The 19,916-nt window shown below is 34.4% G+C and overlaps 1 protein-coding gene across 1 annotated transcript in view; it reads right to left on the bottom strand.

Moving 5' to 3' along the window:
- Positions 1 to 19,916, bottom strand: part of SCN3A (sodium voltage-gated channel alpha subunit 3) — a 114,262-nt gene that overhangs the window by 20,330 nt on the left and 74,016 nt on the right. The window contains exons 18-21 of the mRNA XM_045846129.1: positions 17,581 to 18,048; positions 7,096 to 7,216; positions 5,804 to 5,958; positions 4,212 to 4,385 (exon numbers count right to left, since the gene is read on the bottom strand). Coding sequence (XP_045702085.1) covers positions 4,212 to 4,385; positions 5,804 to 5,958; positions 7,096 to 7,216; positions 17,581 to 18,048 — 918 coding nt within the window. The remainder of the gene's footprint in view (positions 1 to 4,211; positions 4,386 to 5,803; positions 5,959 to 7,095; positions 7,217 to 17,580; positions 18,049 to 19,916) is intronic.

Here is a 19,916-nt window from a genome sequence, read left to right as displayed (position 1 = left end):
AATGTTCCCAGAATTTGGTCTGGACTTCCTTGTGAACTTGCATTCTCTGTCTAGTCAGGAGTGTCAAACTCATTTTCACTAGGGGCCACATCAGCCTTGAGGTTGCCTTCAAAAGGCCAAATGTAATTTTAGGACTGTATAAATGTAACTACTTCTTAACAGTTAAGTGAGAGCTTGGCACTGCCACCGGGTAGAAACAAGGTGCTGGGCCAGATAAAACAAGGTGGAGGGCCGGATTCAGCCCAGGCTTTGTGCTTGCCACCTGTGATCTAGATGATCTAGGCTTGGGGTTTCAAATGACACCTATATCTTGGCAACTTCTTTTTTTTAATGATTTTTAAAAGATTTTTATTTATTTATTTTTATTTTTAGAGAGGGAAGGGAGGGAGAAAGAGATAGAGAGAGAAACATCAATGTGCGGTTGCTGGGGGTCATGGCCTGCAACCCAGGCATGTGCCCTGACTGGGAATCAAACCTGCAATGCTTTGGTTCGCAGTCCGCGCTCAATCCACTGAGCTACTCCAGCCAGGGCATCAACTTCTAAACATCATAATCAGGTCTGGCTTCTCTCCAGAGTCTGAGACATATATAAAATTCCACATGTATTTTCAAGTGTCTAATTGGTATCTCAAACTTAGTTCACTCCTCCTCCACCTACCATCTGCTTGCCCTGTGAAACCTATTCTTCTGATTGTCCCTGTTCCAGCCAATGGCTTCATTCTCTACTCATTTGATTAAGCCCAGGTTGAAACAACATGTTGTGGAAGCCTCTCTTTTCTTTGAACCACACATCCAAGTCCGTTATTAAGTCTCATCACCTCAGTTTGATATGGTTTTCTCTTTCAAACACAACTCCCTAACTGGCATCCCTGCTTTGCCTCTTTGCCATTCTTTCCCCTAGCTAGATGCGATCATTTTGAGACTATAGATCAGATCCTTGCAAAACCCCTTCTCTGAGTTTCTCAATGTAACTCTAATTAATATATAATAAATAACAATATACGCAACATATGGTAAGTCATAGCCTCTACGTACCTTTCTGAATTCCATTTTTATCACTTTTCCATGTTGCTTCACACACAAGCACAACAGTTTTCCTTCTGTTTCTTGAAGGTCCTTGGCTCAAACTCATTCCAGGGCCTTCAGATTGTTCTTTTCTATTCTCTTAGGTCTTTGAATACCTAGCCCATTGTTATAGACTGAATGTTTATGGTCCCCTTAAAATTGGTATGTTGAAACTTAATCCCCCATTTAATAGTATTTGGAAGTGGGGACTTTGGGAGGTGATTAGGTCATAAGGGCAGACCCCTCATGAGTGGGATTAGTGCCCTTAGGGAAGAGACCCCTGGGAGCTCCTTTGTTTCTTTACCCATGTGAGGTCACAGCAAGAAGGTGCTTTCTATGAGCCAAGAAGCAGGATGTCCCCAGACACTGGATCTGCCAGCACCTTGATCTGGGACTTCCCAGCTTCCAACACTGTTAGAAATATAGTCTTCAGGATTCTGTTACAGTAGCCCAACTGGCCTGAGAGACCCTACCTCATCATTTACCTCTGCAAAGACACTTTCCCTAGATAGTCTAGCTAATATTTTCCTCCTGCTCCCACTTTGCAGTCATGCTCTGTCCTACTATCCTGCTTTATTTAGTAGCAGAAACCACCATCTTTTATCTTATTTTTAGATTCTATTTCTTTATATCTCTATTATCTATCCTACACTCCCACAGAACAGGGATTTTCAACCACTATACCACAAGAATTTTTAAAATGTGTGATACCTGACTATTGAGTCAGGGGCTCTGACCTCTTTTCCCTTAGATTGTCAAATGAAAAAAATGACAACAGTAGCACAACAATAGCTGCCCAGTGTGAATGAATCAAAATTATACTTATATATATATCTTCGGTGTTTTGCACAATTTCAGTAGTTTATGTGTGCCATGAATTAAAAAAGAAAGGTTGAGAATTGCTGCCATAGAGTATAAGCTCTAAAAGAGCTTAATCTGTCTTATTTGTATCTTCTTTTTCTAAAATAATATGTGACATTTAAGGTGTCCGAAATATTTATTGAATAAATGAATGAATGTTAAGAGGTTGGACTGATAGCCCATTATACTCTACTTTTTCTTTTAGGTAGGGAATTAAAGAGAGTACATTTGTTTTATATGAATGAATTCCTCAAGGTTTGAAAGTGTATTTCTTCTGGTATGAGGTATTCCACTTATACCTCAGATTTTTCTTTCTTTCTTTTTCTTTTTTTTTTTTTTAGCTTTGTGTGGCTGTTTAGTTCTGTTACTGCAAAATAACTAAGGGATTGTGAAGCCTTTTTAAGTATTATATATTTTACTTGTCCTTTCAAAAACTGTTTTAGCTTTACATTTACAGTAGCCTAGTAGTCTGAGAACAAGTTGTTGTCTGAGATTACAGTACTTCGTGCATTTTGGTCATAGCTTTAGACCCATTTAAGGTAATGGGTCTACTTAAAGATAGAGGGCTTTTTAAGTACCAAGTTCTAATCTTTAATCTACTAATTCATTCTCACTAAAAGAGAAGTGACTTTTTGGACACCATTCTTTGTCATCAATTTATTCATTTTTGACACTATTTAATAGACATCTAAATGTCTATATCAGGGGCCTAAAGACACAAACATGATATAACGCCCCTGCTTGTGAGAGATTTTGCATCATATTCATATCTTTTATATGGGGAAATACATGGAAATATTAAAAGTGCAATGTTGTATTTCAGTGAATGTAAATTTTTCAATAAATGTAAATATTTAGTATTCAGAGTTTTCTGGTGCTCGATCCCATTTACAAATGACCTAAATACATGACAAAATATTTTCAAAACAGAGAAGATTCTTAAATATATTTAGTGTCTCATCATTTCAGGGAGAAGCTAAAGATTATAAATCCTAAGTCCTAAAGCTAGTTTGAAAAAGATGCTACATTTATACCAGTCAGATAAGAAATCTGTGGGGTAAAGGAGCTCTGAATTGAGAATTAGGAAATTAGACACTAATCTCAGCATTGTTAGGACAATTCTTTAAACCAAGGCTTCAGTTTAGAATAAACACTAGAAAACTGTCTAGAATGAAGGCTGGATGTTCTTTAAAGTCCATTCCAGGTGCAGAATATGAGAATATGAAACTTCCTCTTATATATAGCTTTCCAGGATAATATAATATTGAGATTCATCTCTAGTATTCATTAAAGAACAGCCATGGGAATTTGAAGTTATTTCTGGTCTATTAAAAGTGACTTGGCAGCAAATTATCAAGTCACGAGATTAAACATTTTGGTTGTAGAATTCTATATTTTGGTTGTAGAATTACGAGTATGTATGTGTGGGAGAAAGGAGAGTAGAATTTAGGTAAACCTACATGTGTCAGGAATTATAAAAAGAATGAATGCACACATACAATAATCATTGATTCATAGTGGCAAGTGTTAGAGCTAAACATAAAGTGCTTGTGATTGCTAGGAAACAGCTAAAGATACTTCAAGCACTATGTTTTGCTGAAAGGCTATGAAGTCTAGTAGAATGGAATACCACAGGCCACAAAGAAGCAGGTGACTATCACTTTGCCCTAGTGGCTCTACATCACTTAGAATTAAAAAAAAAAGGCTGCAAGTTAGACAGATTGCATTACTGCCAATGTTCCTATGACTACTCACCCCGGGTAATCAGTTTTAGAGCAGGACTCCTGCACCTAACTCTGCATGGTAAATACCTGATCCTCTACTGGGCTGTCTACCCACTGACTGAAGACTAGAAATGCATTTCATTGTCTCTGTGAGTATGTAATTGAATGAATAAAGTGTAGGTTATTTTATCATTATTTAATAACATGTTCTCTAGTAAGTGATTAAAGAGCCGCTTTCACAGTTCCTGAACCCAAATCTGTCTTGATTTTACTTTTTTGAGATCTTTTAAAAATTTAATTGTTAGTAAGATAAATCCTTAGATCTGTCAATTAACAGAACTTTTTAGCTATTTCTGAATTTGAAGGTCTTGACTTCCAGAAAAAGCAGAGCTGTTTGCTTGTGGCATGGACATATCTCTCTGTTTTCTCTTATCACTGTCTGCATAATTGCATTAGCATTAGTGAAGATCTCAAAAGTCAAGAATTCAATTATAGAAACATTTTAAATATCAAATTTATCTCTTTAAAAATAATTTTATAAAGATCACTCAGTATACTTACATCAACGATCAAGAAATCTAACCAGCACCAGGCATTAGTGAAATAGGTTTGAAATCCATAAGCTACCCATTTGAGAAGCATTTCCAGAATGAATATATAAGTGAAGACCTTGTCAGCATATTCTAGCATGGTTTTGATCGTCTTTCGCTGTTCAATGTATATATCTTCAAAAGCCTGTGAATGAAGGATGCTTTTTATTTTACTTGAATGGCTTGCATTCCCCAAATACTTGATAAAATTGCTTAGTGCAATACTGGTCACACAACACTAATTTGATAAATATTAGCTAATATCAGAGAAGCACCAAACATCAGGAAAAAATTAAGAAATTAAAACTAACAGAAAATATTGGTGAGTATATATCTTTATTGATTTAGTATGTGCTCTCTTCCTTGCCTCTCACACCAAATCTCTTTTTCAAATTACTGCTACACAGACTTGCTTTTAAAGAAGTAATACAAGCTCAGAAAAATAACTAGAAGTTTTGTCAATGAGGGAGAGACTTGGCCTATTTGAACATTACCTTGAATATTTCCCTGAATGATCTGGTTTATTTTGAAAGAATAAATTGATTAGACATAAAAAAAACAAGAGGCACTTTTAGTCCATATGTGTAAATGCGATTATTAGGGAGAATAGGAGAGTATTTGATATGGAAGGTAACCTAGTCACAGAATGTCTGTGTTAATGGTTGTCTCAGTGAGAACATCTGTTACGTAAACACCAATGAGAAATTCCATCTGGCTCCTTATGATTCTGATTTATGAGGTCTGTCCAGAAAAAGTCCAACCACTGTTAACATAACAAGAATAGTTTATGCAACATTGATGTAACCTGGCAGCCAAGGAGAGTGGACTGGAATGTGCATGATTGAACAATGACAACTTCACTGTACTAGTCAGTGGGACAGTAGATGCCCTTGATTGAGCAAGTGTGTGGCCGTCACACTTAAAATGATTGCGCAAGTAGAAAAACAAATATACATCAAATTTTGTGTTAAGCTTGAATATTCCTCCACAGAAATTATTCGGATGATTAAAAAAGCCACAGCTATGGGCAACTGGTGATTGGCAGCTTCATGACAATAACGTACTGCTCTCACATCATGTCTCCTGCAGAGTCCTGGGTGACATCAAATTACTCAGGTGACGCAGCCCCACTACAGCCCAGATTTGGCGCCTTGCAACTTCTGGCTTTTCCCAAAACTAAAATCATCTTTGAAAGGGAAGAAATTTCAGACTTTCAATGAGATTCAGGAAAACATAATGGGGCAGCTGATGGCGATTGGGAGAACTGCCTGAGGTTGCAAGGTGCCTAGTTTGAAGGGGACTGAGGCATCATTGTCCTATGTACAGTGTTTCTCGTATTTTCTTCAATACATGTCTCTGTTTTTCATAATACATGGCTAGGTACTTTCTGGAACAGACCTTGTATTCTGCACTGAATTTTGTGTAGATAAACCCTGGGTGCTAGGCTCTGCAAAGCATAGATAAATCTCTTTTGCCTCTTACACTCACTGTATGCTTTTGATATTTCTGGGGAATAGGCTATTTTACTGGAACCTGATTTTTGCCAATATTCATTTCACTTACCAAAGCACCACTACTAACAAGGATCATGAAGACAATGAAAGTCTCAAACCAGTTGTGTTCAACAATGCTGTAGCAGGTTTTCCGAAGATTCCACCAGATCTTTCCTTTGCCTTCTTCTATACTTACTTGACAGAATGGAAACTTTTTAATACATCCTAAAAGATAAAAGTAAATGTAATAAATTCAAAATTATATTTTACTTTTTATTAGGAAAAAATAAACTTTGGTGCTCCCTCCCCATCCCAATCTCAGATTATCATTTTAAAGTGTAACTGGTTACTTAATTCCCTAGTTATCTGTAGCGTCTGTCCTATATAGTGAACCAGTTTCAGATTTAGGTATTGCACCAGCTACCTAGAATTCAAGGAATTACTTTACCAAGAGCTGCTTAAGAATAAATGGTTTCATTCTTTACCTCTAGTTAGGATCTTTTTTTGTCACAAGGCCATTGAAGAAAATAGTGTCCAAGAACATGTTCTCAGGGATAGGGAAAAGACACATGCTCAGATTGTTTATTCATTTTTTTATGTGATCCTGGATTTTCACTTCCTTCTTTTCATGCACAGAAAATCCCCATATCTTCCCAGGTATCGGCCACTATCAGTTTCCCCAAGCTAATTTATGTTCAGTCTTGGTGCTTTTCTTAGCCACACCTATGACTCATCTTGTCAGTCTGTGTCTCTATTCCTTTGCCCTCCCCCTCTTTGCTTTCATGTTATTTCTAACTTCCATCTACTCTCCTGCTCTAACACTCTGAGCTTCTACTCATCAGATTAAATTCAGCCACATTGAATCAGCAAATCTTTATTGATTTGTATGCAAGACACCATAGCGGTTGCCGTGAAAACAACTGTTCTCCCTGCCAAAGCTCTACAACACGTCTCCATTCCCAAACAGCTCTGGTCACAGCACAAGTTAACCACATGTGAAACTGTAAGGGGTGGGGTGTAATTATTGCAGCATCTATATATCAAATCACTACATTGACAGTGAAGTTTGAGGGATTGCTGAATCAATTAGATAACATTCCCGAATGCCATTTATCTCATAGGGTTAACTTCACATTCCTGAAAATAAAAAAAAAGTGTGTTAAGTCATCTTAATTACTGAGGCACAGTCACTGCTATAGTATAATCTGAAAATATAGATAAATTAAGTTTTGGAAGAGAAGAGGAAAACTAAGATAAACACACTGTCACCATTTCTTTGAAATGTTTCTTTCAAATGAGGCATATTCAGTCTCTGTAAGGAAAAAAGGGAGATTACATTTAATTGGATTAGAGATTGTTTACCTTCAGTAAAACAAGCTTCTGGTTTAAGGTCTTCCTCTGGTTCAGTTTCAGCTTGTTCGCCTTCTCGGGGGGGAGCAACATCAACTGTGCTTCCTTCAGATGAGCTGGTTGCATTTAATTTCTGGAAACAAAACCCCATAGTAGAGATGTAATTTTTCTTCCTTTTTATTCAGTTAATTTGGAAATTCTCTGTCATAGTGTGATAAAATGATAGTGATAGCATTTGACTCCATTAACATTACTGATAATTATGCATTAATAATTTAACATAATTAATGTCCTATTGTTCAAAACAATGTAACTACTGATCTGATTCAGACAATGAAAAATTAATACATTATTCAATATGGGTGATCTGGAAATGGTGATTATTACTGAGTAACTTGTTCTATGATCTGTATTTATGTATGAATGCCATATGAAAATCATTTACTACATTAATACTCAGGCCAATTCAAGAATAGTTTGATAAAAGTTTCTTATGCTGGCTTCCACTATTGATTATGTTAATTAAAATACATCAAATCAAATTGTAATTTCCACCTCTTCCAATGGAAATTTTCAGAGGGCAAGGAACATTACCAGTCGCTGTAACTACCGTCCATGTTTCTGTAATTTTAGAAAGGGAGAATGGCTCATTAATATTAGTCGCAGTCTTTATACTTTAATTTTGAGCTATACTTTTCCTTTGGCTTACATAATTTTCTTCTTGCTTTAGTAGCAGAAACATGATGGATTGCTCTTTCTCTGATCCCCCTCCCTCTCTCCCTCCCTCCCAACTGTTTAAATGAATTCAATACTTGCCAAAGATTTTTAAATGGAAATTTCTTCATAAATGGCACTGTCCAGAATCTGTGTAGACTTATTAGGCGCACATTCTTAATTCAACATGTGATCAGGCTGTGGATTTTTCCATTAAATAAATCATTGTGACATGCCACATGGCCAAGAAGAGCCACTTTGTTACAAGAATAAATATCTTACAAGCACTCTGAGATCACTTGGGGAGACATTATGGATGTGCGATGCTTTGTGAAAACTGATGCAAAGACACGACATACAGCACAGCCTAGGCAATGTAAAGCTTTCAGGATGAGAGAACAGTGCATGGACATGGTAATGGATTCAAAGCCTCCATTAACTTTAGCAGCTAAGTGGCAGGGTCACTCTGCCCTAGCCTTCTGAAAGAGTTAATGTTTTATTAAAAAATGCCTGAATGACTCCCTAAGAAGTGCCCGAATGACTCCCACAGGTCACACTGGAGGAAATTTTGCTCAAAATTCTTGATTTATTGAAATTATAATGCAAATGTATTTTACAATGTGAACTAATTGAGGAGTAGTATCTAAATGATACTTTCTGTGATGTTACTTTGAGGGTGAGGTTAACCAGGTGCAGCTAAAGAGATTATGGAAATTACTGTAAGTCAAAATATAATTCTATAATAAAATACCTCCTAGCCTGGAGTATGCTACAGAGAGAAGCCAGACCATCATTTTGGGCTGATGGTTCATAGGATCACGACAGTACAAGAATTTCACCATTCAATTCCTCCACCTTTTGGAGAGGAGGGAGGCTGTGACATATTTTTTTTCCCAGGACTTTTCTTTCTTTTTTTCTTTTAATAGTCAGGATATCTTTATTCTTTCAAGAAAACCCCAGGAAAGCTACTGCTAGACAGGATTGCAGCAGACTCAGCAACTATCTCTTTTCTTCCAATTTCACTTGTTGTACGGGTTGGACACTATGACATCTAATGAGTGGCCACAATAATATCATAATTGCATAATATGGTAACACTGTAACTGCATATATAAAAGCAGGAAGAAAACAACATTTTTTGAGATTACTTATAAAAAGTTTTATGTTTCTTCTTCCTCTTGACCAGTCCAAGCTCAATCACTTCTTTTGAGCCCAGTCTTGCTTCACCTCCCATGAAGCCTTTATTTCCTGCATGATTCTCCACACTAAATTTTATAGAATGGTTACTCCATTATACCTATTTGTTTTGACCAAATATTCTGATAAGTATATTAAAATTATCATACATAAAATTATATACTTTTGTACAAATACATAAACATACATACCAAAAATGTGTACACACACAGACACATATACCAAATGGTCTGAGCATAGAACAGATACTAGTGTTCTTGAGTTCATGAATGGTGAATAGAAGAATGAGTGCATTTTTGTATTGAAAATGGGGAGAGAATTATAGCATTTAGATAATGTCATCTCTCCATTTTGACATATAACTCAATTATGGTCTTGACAGTTTATTTAATCGTGTTAGAAAATGTATCCTTCATAAATAGGAATTATTTAATTAATAACATTTTAGTGATAAAAACACATATTTCCAAAATGTTTCTCTAAAATATTGGCAGACATTTGATAAAGAAATCTGAGGGAAAAATGAATAAGTATAGATGTATATACACAAACAAATACACATATAATTTCCCATTTATAAACTTTAGAAAATATACTCACCCTTCACTTTTCATTTTACCACTGTTGATATAATTGTAAGATGTTTATTGTTTTGCATTACAGTTGTCTGCCATATATTACACAGGTGTCATATATTTAAATACAAGTACTTATTTAAAGCAAACCTTTCACAGCACAAGTAATTGTAGCTGTTAATTTGCATGGCAACTGAATTTACTGTTTGCTGAGTACTGTATATATTTTTATACCAATACTTTCTTTAGATTATAAACATTGGTGAATGTGGTTATATTTGGATATAAATAATTTTAATTTTCTAAGTGGCTGTGTAAAATATGCACTCAAATATTGTAAAGAGGGTCAGTGGTGTGTAGTTCACCTCTATCTGCCTGGCATTATGATGCATAACATGATTTTTGAAAACAAGCAAGGAAAAATTTCCACATGATTTCTCAAACAATTAGAACCTATTTTACATTGGAGAATTGCTCCACTCTTATCCATTTTCTGATCAAAAGGATAAGCACTTTAAACTTAGTCTAAAAGCTCCTTAAGGAATGTTCAGACAGAGACTTGTAATAGATAGTTGGTAGGCTAATGTTCATTTCACTAAAAAGTGTTTCACAGGAGGCTCCTTTCCCTATGGAGGTTGATATAAAGTCACTACTTCTCAAATTAAAGAATCAGGCTTACTTACATTATAATCTCCATAGGCCACAATTATGTCAGAGGAAACATAAAAATATTGTATCAACTACATGCAATTTTTAAAAGTTTTTAAATTTACCTACATTTATAAGTTAATGCTTAGACTGTCATTAAATTATAACAATTTACCAATTATGATATACTTCCTTATTGCTCTAATCACTGGATGCATAAAGAATTTTGCTACTGTATTTTTAAATCACAAGAAGTTTTTAAATTTACCTGCATTTATAAGTTAATGCTTAGACTGTCATTAAATTATAACAATCTACCAATTATGATATACTTCCTTATTGCTCTGATCACTGGATCCATAAAAAATTTTGCTACTGTATTTTTAAATCATTAATTTACACCCTAGAAAACTACTTAAGCATTTAAAATTCTATACATTGATAAAATTCTATCTACATAATCTAAACATTTTCTAAGTTCAACACTTTGACATTCATACTCTGGTAGAGTATAGTTTGTGATAGATTTTATCATAGCCATACCAAAATGACTTATTTAAAAGCATGTAACTGGTTTAAAAGCAAGTGACTGGTGATAAATACAAAAAAATAACTTACTTTCTTTATATTGCCATAGCTGTGATACTACAATGATATAAAAAAGGCAAAGAAAACCTGAAATGAGTTTTTTTTCACGTTAAGGAACTTGATGACTATACTAAATAACCAAAATTACTACTTGCTCTGAAGTAGTTAGAAAAAGTATATTTAGCTATATAGGCATAACAATACAAAGCTTTCATATGAAACCACATAGTACAAGCTCAGACTTGTTTTCTTGTACTATTTTTTCCTACCCCTCCAATATTTTATAGCGCTTAAGGTTAGACTCTTCCATCCCTTGTAGAAACTACTGAATCTACAGAGGGATGATGGCTTATGCTCCACAAATGCACACTGGAAAGCAGGTTTTAAGATGCAACATTCTCCAGGCCGAATTCAGCCGCAGAACACATGCCTGGCTGTAGCAGAAGCCCGGCGCAATGCTGTGGAAGCTGCACGCTGATCCAAGAACCACGCTCTCAAAAACATGGTCCCTGAATGTGAAGTTTTCAAGGTTAACAGCAAGTACCACTCATAAGAAATGACAGTCAGCACCCAAGTTTCCCCCCTAATAGCATGAACTCACACAGAAATCTCCCCTTATGACGAAAATTGCGCTTAATTTTTATCCAATTAAATAATGAAATTTAACTTTCAGAGATAGAAGAGAATGTTAGCAACTGGCCTACTTCCACTGAAATGCGCATACATTTCATTTGTTTTCAATCAGCTATCAAATGTTTGACTCTCACAAACTGCTGTATTAAGAGGCAAAATAAAAGATTCAGCCATTACAGATTGCTTTAAAATCTACTCATTGATCTCAAAACTCCTGGGTTTTGCCTTCCAAGTAGAAGAGGAGAATCTTTTGATCATACACACTATCAGGGCCTTAGTCTGATCTTTTGGATAGGCATATCCATATCTTGACTTATGATATTTCACATGAAGAAGAGGTAGCCACACAGGGAGACCATTTGGTCGCTTGTCTGAGGCAGGAAGTACACGATTAAAGTCAACAGTTTCCTTTTCTGGACCACTTATTGAGTAACCAAAAATAAAAACCAACTGTATTTGGTTTGGCCTGGACATATTTTAAATGCGCAACACCCCTGTTGCTCCTTTCATTTTAAGTTAGTCTTTTTTTAAAAATTTTATTTTAATCATTGTTCAAGTAATAAGAACATAGTATATGAAACTGAAAATAATTATGTGGCAGTTGAAGAGTAAGGTAAAGGGGCATCAAGAGGACTGAAGGAACAGCTGGTTTATCTTGAGAAGGCATACAAAAAATTACCATCTTAGCCAGCCTTCACTGAGTTTCATTTCAGCATTTGTACACTGAAGCACCAAAACAGTCCTCTGTGGTTGAGGTGGGTTCAAAGTGGCTATTTAGGAACCCACCCATTCCTCTTTAAGAGATGCCTCATATTCAGATTCCCACAAACATGACTAAAAAGTAATTTTTAAATAAAAATTACATAAATCACCATAGAGTATAGTTGTTCTATTTTTCACTAATAATCTTATCCCTGAATTTGTTGCATTCTACAGCTAATCTCAGTTATTCCTAAAGAATAAGAGACTGTGTACAAAGTAAACCTAGCAACAACCCCAAATCTGTTTGGACATTCTTTTTTCATTAAAAGCCTTGAAAATTGCCAATATTCACATAGTTTTCGCTTTTGTTTTATAATTTCCCTCCCAGAACTGTTACTCTGCTAAGATTCCAGTAAACAATGATATAACAGAAGAAAGTTGAGTCAAGAGAATAAACTAGAGATTTAGTTAATCCACAAACCTATGATAACTTTGGGAGATGCCCTTTACTCCTCATAAAACTATAATTAGTAATCAAAAGTGGGACATTATCCAAGTCTCTTTTTTTCACCTGCTCAGTTGTGGGCAGACGTCAATGTAGATCAGGGGAATTTTTAAAAATGGGTACACTGGACCAATTACTTAAAGATCAAGACACAAGGAACTTTCCCCCCAAACAGGAGGCTTTCCTTCTTTTAATTATAATGTTCACTTAGGGTTTTGAAGACACATGATTTAACAACTTTCCTAAACTGCATGAAAATCCAAGATATGTAGTGCCCAAATGCATACAGACTATGGCCCTTCATAGCCAAACATTTACGATCACCCTACTCTTTTTTGAACAGAACCTTTTCCAAAAAACATGAAAGCAAACATTTCCATCTGGAGCACATGAGCTGGATGGGTTGAAAATTATATTCACAAATCTGAATATAACAATCTGAAAATGGAGGCACTATTTAAAAAACCACCTGAGGCTCATTTAGGTAATACAATTTACTTATAAGGGCTGAATCAATAACAGAAAAAGTTGTGGTTTTATTTTAATGAAATAAAAGCAGAGAAATAAAAAATGCATGCTCTCATTTCGACTATAAGTTTTCAACTATATTGAGCTTTAAACATTCCTATCATGTTTTAAAATAGATATAATCCCATGAGCATGCAATTATTGCTTTTAAAAGTATTAAAAGACTAAACTGGAAAACTCATGAGCAGAATCAGACAGGACGCTGGGCCTGCCCATCTCGCCTGACCATGCTGCAGTGTGGCAAACAATTCAGCAGAGAGCAGCTGGGCATGTCCAGCAGTTCCTTGCCATGGCACGGGAAGGAACATAGCTGAGTAGCATGCAGTCAAAATTCATTTAGAAAGTGATTGTCCATGTACAACTTGCTTGGGTAACCCGGGTAAAAGTGGTGGCACGAATCTCTGGCTGGTTAAAAAAACACCAGAGCTGCATTCTTGATGGCTCCAGCTTGGTTTTACCCCTGTGAGAAGTAAGAATGGTAAGCAGTGAAGGTCACAGTATGATAATCCTAGATTGTGATTTGGAATTCAACTTAAAATATGATTCTTAAGAGCACTTATTATGTATCCTTTACCTAGGAAGACAATGAAATCTTTTAAGAACTAAATTGTTAAAATCCAAAGTTATATAAAAATTTCAAGAAATCATGATTATGGGAACTTCAAAACTGTAAAAACAAACAAAATTCTACATTAAATCTTGTCACAATATTTGTATAATTCCAAGTTATTCCAAAACAAAAAGATTAATACTGATGTTTTGAAATCTGTACAATCAGTTCTCCTATATTTTTTTATGTAAAGCTTCATATTTGTTTCCTTACCAGTCTGTTTATATTAGTGGTTTATATATATGATACAATAAATACATATATAATATATTAAATGTATAATATGAGCAATTCATATTTTTATCTCTAAAAACTTACAGGGATCATTTCTCCACAACTGTGTTGCAACAGGATATATTTTTTTTTTATGAAAATGAATGGAAGGAATAGACCAGATAGGTTTCAGACACCATCTAAATTTATGATTAATTTACTGCCTCTTCTTAAAGCACAAATGTATTGAAAAGTTTTCCTTCCTTTCTTCCTCTCTCCCTCCCTAACTCCCTCCTTCCTTCCTTCCTTCCTTCCTTCCTTCCTTCCTTCCTTCCTTCCTTCTCTTCCCCTACACCTGTCTCTCTTTATCTCTTTCTCTTTCTTTTATAAATGTATCAATCTGCTGGGTTTAGCTTGTAGGTTTTTTTCACCTTTGCAGCAAAGGGCATATTCTGTAATTTCCAAAGCACAGCTCAATGTTCTGTTCTTACTTGTGGTCAAAAAACTAATAAGCATGAACCAAAATGTCACTTTATGGATACATTATTTCTAATTGTGTGTGTGCATGTATGCAGTAACTACTAAAAAAGAATGGCACAGACAACATGAATCTTCATCTGAAAAGCTCAGCAGTTTTTAAAAATTTCAGATCAAAACTGAACTTTGTTGAAATTTATCTAAATCTTCTCTACAATGTTAGAACATGCTAGTTTTTGCTTTTAAAAAGAACAATGTCTTTTTAATCTTTGTGTGAGCATACATGAGAATTGCCCTGTTACTTTTCTAGGTTTTTTTTTCTTTATACTAATTTAAAAAACCATTGACATAAAATTCATTGTTGAGTTTAATTTTAGTGCACAAAATTTGAAATTTACTGCACAAATAACTGGAATTTTATCCTAGTTTTGTAACAGTATTTAATTTCATATTTACTTTGATTTATTTACAGATATTATCTGCACATTTAAAAAAATTTCATTACATTTTTGTAATTAGATTCCATGTATCCAAAATTAGCTTGATAAAGATAGAATGCTTATTTAAAAAGTCACCCAATAACGGAATTTTGTTCAGATAATAAACTATTTTACAGGACTTGATAGTAAAGACACTATATCTCATTATTCCAAATTTATTATTTTTTAGCCATTAAAAGATGTGACAGTGAGGTAGTATGCTTCTAAACAATCATTTGAAATATCTGTAGACACTGCTGAGTTTCTAAAGTATTCTGGAAACCAACTATTTGAAACATTCGGTTTCCATATAACCAATGTGATAAAACTTATGATATCAATGTAGTAACAGTTTCTCTACCTCCTTGGCTTTTCTACCTCTTCTCAACCCCAAGGGAGTCTTGTCCTTAGTCTTCCCTTAATTTTTCATTATCATCACTTCTTTGATAATCTCCCCTAGTTCCGACAGAGCTAATAATTATGAAATCTGCATTACTGAAGCGATTTCCAAGCCCTGACCTCTCACCCAGCCTCTGGGTCCAGACACTGTCACTTCCACTTCATTGTGTCCCAAAGAAATTCCTTATCTTCCAGCATAAACTTCGTAATCTTTTCTGAAAACATTTTCAGACAGTGACATTACCATTTTCCCAATTTCTCAGATTGTTTACTGGGTTTGTCAAATGGACACTTAGTCTCAGTTCCCATTATCACTATCCTAGTCCAGAAGTTCCTCACCTCATTCTATCAAATGACTGTTACTACATCCCCCACCACACACTCACTTATCCCTCACTCTAAACTGTTTTATTAACTGATATCAAATAAATGTTCCTAAACATCATTTATTCTATTGGTTCTCCCCTGCTTCATAACACACAGCTCCTTATCGACTATGCAGCCAATTCCAAACTCTCTGACCTACTTCAAAGACTGTGCAATCTGAACCTGCGATGATTCATGCATCTAAACCTATTTTACAACTATTTCTTCAACGAGTGCTTGATTCATGCCGATTGTTTCACTGTCTCACCTTAATACTAAGCTCACTTTCAACTGTTTTTGTTTAGTAGATTTTTGCTTTCTGCTTTCTGTTTGTATGTTTGGCCCAGAATTTGAGGCCTATTTTAATTTTATCTCTTCCATTTAGCAACTTGCTATGTTCTTGCTATTCTTAATACCTATAACTTTATATTCAGTTCTGTAGGGTTAAACTTTTAAATGTCTTTTGTAATTTTGTGAGTCAGTGTTACCCTCCCCAAAGGTGTTGAGATTTCCCTGAAGGGTTTTTCTAGGGCGCTCTCCTCTAGCTCTTCCTTACTTTTACTATACAGCAGAATGAGAAGTTCAGAAAAGTGTTCAATAAATGTTTATTAATTAATTGATGTCTCCTCTTAAATAAATCTACATCAAGTGATGGAAACTAAAATTAGAAGTGAATTCTTATTTTACTAGAATGAACAGCATATAGGTTAGAATTGAACTCACTAAATAGACTTTGAGTGAAATTCAGAGTAAGAACCTTATATATCATTTTGTATGTATTTTTACCTTTCCCAAAATATTTTCAGATTTACTATTATAATATATCTCAGCAGCTCTGAAATGCCTGAAAAAGAATCTGGAGGTTATGAGTTGTGATATTGTCAACTACTTATTACTCATACAAATTCCATTGATACTGTTACTAAAAGAGGAAGGTTCTAAAATATGCTAAAAAATGAGTCATCATTAGTTTGATTCTTAGGGTATGAATATTGTACCCTCAAACTAAAATTTCCTTTATAATTCCATGCTAGACTTAATTCCTACTAGTATGTTAGAAATCCACAAATAATTGCAAAATTTTTAATCCTGTTCTCTACAACACAGTATTGCAGAATTAATACCATTAAGCTACTATTAGGAGATCCTATGAATTCTTATACTGTACAACAATTTCTTTCTTCCTTTTTAAAAAAATAACTAGTAAAATGACAATAAGAACAGCTTTTCATTCTACAACTTAATTATAATCTCAAGTGGAGCTTTTCTAAGTACTTCTTAGTATTTTCAAATTCATCTGGAAGACCTTATAGATTTATTTCCTCATCACTGACTGGGTGTAATATAATCAGTGTTATTGGTAGTTTTTTAATATGTGTAATGCTTTATAAATAAATAATACACTATCGTAGCCAATAAGACTTTCAGAGGTGGGTAAAGCTACATAAAACTTTCACATTAAAATAAATTATGGCAAAACCTTACATATTATAGAAAGTAAAGAGGTGATACCTCTACAATGATCAATAAAAATACAGTTCATTTACTTTTCTAAAAAGCATAATGTAGTATAGAATAAAACATTAAATAACATCTCTGTTTTGGAAGGTCATATTTTTTAATTAGACTTTCAAACTATCAAGAAAATAAATATACTAATTATTCAAAATGAAGATCTCTTACGGAAAGTTGTAATTTTGTTGAGTGAATTTCCTAATAAAGAATATCTCATACTTTTCTAACATTACCATCTATACGACTTTCAATATACTTTTAAATAACATAAAAATGATAAAAATGCCAAATAATCATATTGCATGGTTATTAAAAGAAATACAACACGAAGTTTAAAAGCATTCTTACCTCTTTGCTTTCTTCTAGTTCTGACTCACTGCTGAACTCCTCAGTGTTTAAGTTTTCAAAGTCAGACTCTCCAACAGCAATGGGCACTGTTACAGTGAGGCTGGGGTTGTTTATGAAGGACATGTCATTTTCATCGATTACATATTTTTCAACACTGCTTCCAGTACCTACACCACTGGTGGTTCCATTCCTATCTTTTAGATAATTAAGCTCTTTGCTTATTTCAATTCCAGTGTTATTGGATGTGCAGCTGTCTATTTTGTTGCCTTCATGGATTTCTATAACTTTTGGCTTTCTGAGAAAAGTTTTAAGGAAACAGTCCCGTATCTTATTTTTCACATAATCAATTCCCTTTTGCATCCTTCCTATTGCAATCTGGAGATTGTTCATTTCATTATCATCATCAGTAGCAGCAAGATTGTCAGAGCTAAATGAACTCAACAATAAGGCCAGAAAGAGGTTCAGAACCTAAAAGAAAAAAAGAATATTTGCTACATTAATATTGAAGTATGGATAGATATAATAGCTTCAATAAGCAACTCATAGAGAAAGAAAATGAGAGAAACATCAATGTGAGAGAGAAACATTAATCGGCTGTCTCTCATTACCTACCCTCAACCTGAGACCAAACCCAAAACCCAGGCATGTGCCCAGACTGGGAAGTGAACTGGCGACCTTTGGGTTTGCAGGACAATGCCAAATGGAGACACACCAGTCAGGGTATCTTAGAAACTCATAGATCTTTGCTAAAAATAATTCATCAAATGCTTCATTGCTTACTATATTTCAGACACCATGTCTCAGTTACACACTAATGAAGGACCTGATATCTTCTACCTGCTTTAAGGGCAAAATGGAAAAACAGGCTTGTCTTTCCTACTGAGGACAATGGGAAACCAGAGCTTCTAAGTTTTAAATTATGTCTACTCAGGGTTTCTACTGAAGGATAAAATCCCATTTTTATGGGTACAGACAATAAGAAAAAAAATTTTCATTTTAGTCATTTGACCACTTTGTCTATGGAATGTCTAGCTTTGTGTTTATTTAATTTTTAAGATATTTTTTTTTAAGTTTTAGAGCGTGGAGAAGGGAGGGAGAGAAACCTCTATGCAGCAGAGAAACACTGATCAATCAGCTGCCTCTCAAACGCACCTCAACTGTGTACTGAACCTGCAGCTCACACATGTGCCTTCACCCAGAATTGAGCCGACAACCTTTCACCTTGGGGGATGACACACAACCAGTGGAGCCACACCAGTCAGGGATGGCTTTGCTTTTAAATAAATTATTTATTTATTCAATAGCCTAGTTAAACAATATTCTTGATATGCTAAAACAATAGACTTGAAATATAAATTCTTTTATCCAATGGACACAAACTTTTATAGCCGTGGAAATTTCTAAATGCAAATTATGTAACATTTCCCATCAGTATGCTTCGAAATTGATGTGTCCAAATAGTTCAACAGATGGAGCAAAACCAAAAATCCTTCCAAAGCTTAGGCTAGACCTATACGATGCAAATTACTTTTCTCTTTCCTCTTTTTGACAGAAAATATGAGGAAATCTTAACTCTCAGAGTATCACTGGGATACATGGAGAAAATTATCTAATTAACTGATAAACTATAAGTAATAGAGGAATAATTAATCATAGCTGATGCAAAAGGAAATTTATGTAAGGGAATGTTTTTAGCTTGAAATATAGTTATTGAGTTTAAGAAAATGTTACATTTTAGGAAGATACATGCAATTCAAAAACCCCAGTTTCTTTCCTTATTTCTGTATAAGATTTTGTTCAGAATCTAGAGCTTCTTAATTTACTATTCTGAAAAAAAAATTGCCTGTCCAGAGATATGCCACAACATTCTTTTAAGCATCCTCATTTGAAACATCTGTCTCAAAGTAAAAGTCCATTATGATGGTATAAAGAAATGCTTTGTTCACACATGATTGAGAAATTTAAATATTAAAACATAAATATACAAATTGTGCTTTTGCATTAGTATTTTTAAATCAGACCTAAAAGTCTGTCTTTCAAACCCAGTCAATGTCTATACATATGAATAACTTAAACAGTAATAACTTTTTTCTTTAAGAAAGCAAATACAGGGAAGAATATATTTAGTCCTCTTCCAACTTATTAGGATAATTATAATATATAGTTAAAATATAATGCTCTATCTCATTGAAATTTGCCTTTAAAATTTGGTAATATGCACCTTACTTATTGAGTAAGCAAATATGAACTCTGAATTTACAATGAAAAATTTCAATATAAGTTAGATAGTTGTGTTTATAGATTTATTGGAGATTATTATCTTATTGACCATATTT

This window comes from Phyllostomus hastatus, unplaced genomic scaffold (genome assembly GCF_019186645.2).
Source record: "Phyllostomus hastatus isolate PE091 unplaced genomic scaffold, TTU_PhHast_1.1 phas_contig_1, whole genome shotgun sequence".
Lineage (NCBI taxonomy): Eukaryota > Metazoa > Chordata > Mammalia > Chiroptera > Phyllostomidae > Phyllostomus > Phyllostomus hastatus.
Note: the sequence above shows the minus strand (reverse complement) of the source record. Positions and strands in the feature narration are given on the sequence as shown.